At 35.7% G+C, this 5,736-nt stretch overlaps 1 protein-coding gene across 1 annotated transcript in view; it reads right to left on the bottom strand.

The window, feature by feature from the left end:
• Positions 1-361: 361 nt before the first annotated feature.
• LOC125046630 (vacuolar protein sorting-associated protein 33A-like) overlaps positions 362-5,736 on the bottom strand; it is a 12,114-nt gene continuing 6,739 nt past the window's right edge. The window contains exons 3-11 of the mRNA XM_047644464.1: positions 5,198-5,390; positions 4,700-4,873; positions 3,174-3,291; positions 2,614-2,904; positions 2,194-2,348; positions 1,772-2,025; positions 1,481-1,617; positions 1,211-1,333; positions 362-940 (exon numbers count right to left, since the gene is read on the bottom strand). Of these exons, the coding sequence (XP_047500420.1) occupies positions 855-940; positions 1,211-1,333; positions 1,481-1,617; positions 1,772-2,025; positions 2,194-2,348; positions 2,614-2,904; positions 3,174-3,291; positions 4,700-4,873; positions 5,198-5,390 (1,531 nt within the window). The 3' untranslated portion in view covers positions 362-854. The remainder of the gene's footprint in view (positions 941-1,210; positions 1,334-1,480; positions 1,618-1,771; positions 2,026-2,193; positions 2,349-2,613; positions 2,905-3,173; positions 3,292-4,699; positions 4,874-5,197; positions 5,391-5,736) is intronic.

Here is a 5,736-nt window from a genome sequence, read left to right as displayed (position 1 = left end):
TATTGTGATAATTCAGTTGCAGTAAATTTGCTTTAAACTTATCTAATTCGTACCTCTTCCTGTGATCAAGTACACATATATAGCATAGCATACTAGATCTAAACTTGTTATATTAACTTGTTTTCACTGTTTTCTAAAAGGTTCATATTCTTTAATGTCTATAATCATGTCATAAACCATGGCAAGTTACTATCACATGGCAAAATTTAGATATTTGGAATCCTGTTTTCATGAATATACTTTTTTTTTTTTAATCAGTAATAAGAAACTGTCATAATCAAATTCAAAACAGGTAATGCAAAATTTTGAAAAGTCCTTCTTTTGGTTATCACACTGAAGGGCAAAAAATAAAACAAATATGTAGAAAGAAATTATACTTTAGATACAAGCATATTTCTGGATATTCTATAATCTGGTATAAATCATATAATTTGTTTAGAGTACAATTATCAAAGGATTCAGATACTGATCATATTTTCAGCAATCACAAACTCCTGTTATTATCATAGTTTCAATACCAAGAGCACCTATTTTAGAGTTTGAGTATCATACAATTAGTCAGATGTGTACTACTAGACCATTAAATGGCAAGCAGTCAGTATATATAAAAAGGCCAACAAATATACATATTTTACGATTCTTCTCTTTCCTCAAGCAACAATCATTGACTTATGCTGATAACAATGAACAAAAGAGGAACTGTCATTATATTGCATCTTTTTAACATCAGAAATATTTAATTTCAAATTCATTAAATTGAAAGGAATGTGTGAAAGTTAATATAAAAGAAGACAATAATCTTGTTAACTTCTTAATGAGAAATTAGTATAATTTCCCTTGTACATGCTTCCCTTCTATGGGACAAGTTCTTCAGAGAGTGATTGAAGAAATGAACTTCCATTTAATATTTTCGTTGTTGCTATCACGTACTCTGGACCTCCTGTAAAATTTAGAAGCTATTAAACACATGATTAATATTACATGCACCTTTATTCCTGCATAATGTTGAGATAATAATAAAACAGTTGAGTTCATGATTCATAATATAACTAAGTTACATTATCCCTGGATTCTACAATACATCATCTTGGGGATAAATATATACTTGCAGATTTAATTCTCCAGCAATATGAAAAAATCCTGGTATTCCATATACTTTCTATTTTCAATACAAGGGATAAAAAGGTCCCCTTCTTGTGATTAACTTTACCTTGGTCAACCCTGGAAGTTAAGAATCTCAAGGCAGCAATCTCTGAATATGTGCATCCACCGATAAAGAAAACTAAAGCAGTTCCCCCTTCACCTCCACTCTGAACGGAACCTCCTGAGCCTCCTGCACAGAGTAGGTAACAAAAGATCAATAGCATATATAAGAAGTGTTATCCAACAATATAAAGGTTTTCCATAATTATTTTCTTCTTTTTTGAAAAGAATAAGATTAAAGAATTTAAAAATCCCTATTATGATACTGCATACATACTTCTCTGCCTGAGTGCACTTGGTAGCTGCTGTGTTTCAGTGAGTGTTGGCCCTGGAAGGAGCTGTAGTACACCAGTAATTGCTCTCCAACCTGGCGACTGCAGGAATTCCACTAGACGGGCACTTAGAGGAGCATACCTGGAAAAATGTAATGGTTACAATTCTATCAGTGTTTCATTCATTTATGTGTTCCCAATTTTTTTCAATGATTTTCTCTTGTCTTTCCATTCAGATACCTGGAATTCACAATAGTACCATGGGATCCGTTCTGTGTTTCTGAGGCACAACTCACCCAGAGTGAACGTAAGACATGTCTGTAGGGTCATGCTCACTGACATCATCAACCGTGAGCTGCATGGTTTTCCTTATAGTTGCATAAGTACTGCGTCCTTGCTGAACATGCAGAAGGCCAGCCTTTTCTAAGTTCTCCAGAGTGAGGAAGTGTTCAAACCCATATGTGTGTATTATCTCTCGCTTGTACTGCTCCAACACTTTGGGTTTGAAACCACTGTTTACTATACACTGTAGGCAGATCAGTCTTAAGACCTGTGGAAACAAAATAAAACTGCATATAAATTTTACCTGGTAGTAGAGCAGTTACATAAAAGCATTATTTATTCAATTACATATGGAAACTGGTAATAATAGTAACATATGTATGAGTATGATTAGTTAAAAGATATCATTTAAGAGAGCTCATCATTACAGACATACCACTTCCAATGGTTCCTTTTGAGCAATGCAGTCCTCGATGAATGGATTCACCTTATCTGTGTCTAAACCTTTGAGGAACTCTTGCTCAAGTTGTAGTGCAGGTCGGAAATTTCCTGAGGCTGTCTGTTCTTGGATGAGTTCTGCGATTGTTGTGTCTGGTTGCACAATGATATCAGAAAGTTGGATTTACAAATGCTAGATGTTTATTAAAAAAAAAAAGTTTTAAAAAATAATAATAATAACATAATCCATCTGTGTATTTCACTGAAAACCAAAAAAGACTTATGCTCTACTTCTCAGTCTCAATTTGAAAAATACATCCTACCATAACACTGCTTCATATCTTAGCAAGAATTTTCCTACGATACATTGCACAATTCACCTTAATGAGGCACAGGATCATCTGCCTCTATTACTTACGTGTGGCTACTGACTGCTTGTACACCTCCATCTGTGGGATACGTTGGACAAACTGCTTCAGTTCCCCAACAGTCTTAGCAGCATGCCGTTCCTCATACTGTGCTACAACAGACTTTGCATGGCGAGAGAGCCTGGGGCCAACAGCAGAAAAGTTGCAATCTCTAATCTCAGCAAACAGAGCCTCAGATGATGATAAGTGAATAGTCTTGGTCTCCTGAAAGGCAGAGTCATCGGACGTGCTGGAGTCTGTGGTCGCTGGTGCAAACTTTTCTCCAGGTAGTTTTACTGTGCCTGAAGTGGAAGATTCATATGACTGAGTTTGATATTTCAGAAAAAGAATATAAAAGTGCTAAACTTTCACACCCATATTACAGAAAAAAAAATTAGTATGAGCCATATGATATACTCTGACAGAATAACTGACCAAGCTGGTAATTAATATTCTGCACTTTATGAGAGTTGATGTTGGATATATATTTCATCAATTAATAAACTCAATGAAAATGGAAACCTATACATTAGAAAAAAAAATCATATGATTAAAATTTCACTATACTCACAGTTGCTTATTTGAAAGAACTGGTCTATAAGGCCTTCATATGTGAGTTGTGTTGCAAGGGGTGTAATGAGGTCAACTGAGCGGTCAATAAGAATTAGCTGGTCTATCTGCGGAGTCACCTGAATGAAAAGTAAATTAATAGGTTTAAAAATTATGAGAATTCAGGATTGGCTTTTGGGGATTCCTTAGACTTCACCAAATTAATTAGGGAAGTATAATTATGCATTTAGATAGTGAATTCCAAACAACTTTCCGACTATAAAAAAACAAACAAACCTTTACTACATTACCTTAAAAATAACTGACTATCCCTAATACCTTTAAATGAAATAAAGACGACCAAGAAATATTACACCAAGAAGTCTAATCACTCATTTACGTGGTGAAATACAGACCTGAGAGGACATCACATAAAACAGCTTTCATCAGTCAACCTTTTAGTGGAAAATCCCAATGCAGAAAGACCCCATAATTATATACCAGAAAAAAAGGAAAAAGAAAATACATGATATAAAGATCTTCCATATCTTTCTTGTATTTAACCCCTACTTCTCTAATTACAAAAAAAGTAAAAACAATTATATTTCTCCACAGCAAAAATTTTGCTGTATATCAACAAGAATGTTTGAAAATTATGTTATCACAAAGAAGAAAATAATATCCTTACAAACAACATACAAGCCAAAGGAAGTAAGAACCCAACAATGCATATAAAAACTTGAAAAAAATAGATCGGTCATTCAAAACACGAACATCTCCCTCTCAATGTATTATTGTGAATTGCATATCCTACTCAGAGATGTTTACAATAACAAGGAGCCTCTTCTATCCCACTTCCTGAGGAAACAGGTTGTTAAGAGATGCACGAGATGCCATTGCTAGGGTCTGTGCAATGAAATGTAGCAGAGAGAAAAAAAAAAGAAGAAGGGAGGGAGGGAGGGAGGGAGGGAGGGAGGGATGAGGAAAGAGCCAAGCCCTGACAACAACATGGCAACAAGTAAGATTTTCTTTTATTACTAATATCCCTTGCAATGTACAGTATAATGATGTATAATGCATAATGATTTTATTATGCAGAGGTCACTGATACTACCATTTGGTTTGGGCATTTCAGGAAATTTCTGTTTGCTTATAACTGGGAACAAATGAGTTTTACCTTGACCCTCACAGGGTCACTCTATATAAATAAGAGATATTCTTTGTAAAGGTAACTGGTGCATGTTTAATATTCATAAGAGAGATAAATAGTCTAAAAAGGAGAAAGAATATAAATGTACATATAAATGTAAAATATCATATATATATATATATATATATATATAGAGATAGAGAGAGAGAGAGAGAGAGAGAGAGAGAGAGAGAGAGAGAGAGAGAGAGAGAGAGAGAAGAGAGAGAGAGAGAGAGAGAGAGAGAGAGAGAGAGAGAGAGAGAGAGCGAGAGAGCGAGAGAGCGAGAGAGCGAGAGAGCGTGAGAGCGTGAGAGCGTGAGAGCGTGAGAGCGTGAGACAAATCTAAATCCAGTTCTTACCTGTGGTTCATTACCACCCATCTCCCTCCTCATGCGCACCATCAGCTCGTACACTTGCTTGGCAGCATGTCCCTTGCCATAGATGTTAGGGATGAGACCGAAGATGCCCTGGATGGACATGAGAGACTCGGCTACCAGGAAGAGGCCGCTAGGGTCACTATCCAGCTGAAGATCCTTTAGAGGGGAGAGGGAAAGGAAGGAAAGGTTTGTGAATTCCCAGTATACTGTGGGTTGAGGGAAATTATGTGACAATGGTTCTTCACAGATAGAGATAGGGTTGTATGTACATTTTAAAAATAAATTAATAATCTTTTGCATTTAAGGTTCAGGCATATATCTCAACTTAGATATTTAGCATTTATTTTCATTAATGTTCATAAAATGGTTTTCATATCAAAGTAAAATAAAAAGTAAAAAAAAAAAAAAAAAAAAAAAAAAATAATAACACAACGATAAAAAAACCAGAGCAGGACAAAAAAAAAAAAAAAAAATCCTCACCCTATAACACATTGGCAATTCCATGGAAACAAGATCGGACTCGAGCCTGAAAAGCAGGAGGGGGAGCTCCCTGATGGAGCTAAAGGACCCATGGACGCCGTGCTCCTGAAGACGACGCTCGCACAGCAAGGAGATTCTCGGAACAAGCCACAAATGATACTCCTTTTTGTTGTTGCCGCCCTGAATCTCCTCCCTTTGAAGGAAGATCAAGTTTTGTTAATCAAGCTCTTGAAATAATAATGACAATATTAATGATGCCTATAATTAAATAATTATAAAGACAATAATATATTTCATTATTAAAGTAGGAGAGAGGAAAGAGAGAGGAAGGAGAGAGAGAAAGAGAGAGAGAGAGAGAGAGAGAGAGAGAGAGAGAGAGAGAGAGAGAGAGAGAGAGAGAGAGAGAGAGAGAGAGATTGAGTGAGAGAGTGAGAGAGTGAGAGAGTGAGAAAGAGAGAAAGAGAGAAAGAGAGAAAGAAGAAGAAACGACAAAAAAAAAGAAAAGAAAAAAGAAAGGAAAATCAAAGACAGAGAAACTA

Source organism: Penaeus chinensis, chromosome 39 (genome assembly GCF_019202785.1).
Source record: "Penaeus chinensis breed Huanghai No. 1 chromosome 39, ASM1920278v2, whole genome shotgun sequence".
Lineage (NCBI taxonomy): Eukaryota > Metazoa > Arthropoda > Malacostraca > Decapoda > Penaeidae > Penaeus > Penaeus chinensis.
Note: the sequence above shows the minus strand (reverse complement) of the source record. Positions and strands in the feature narration are given on the sequence as shown.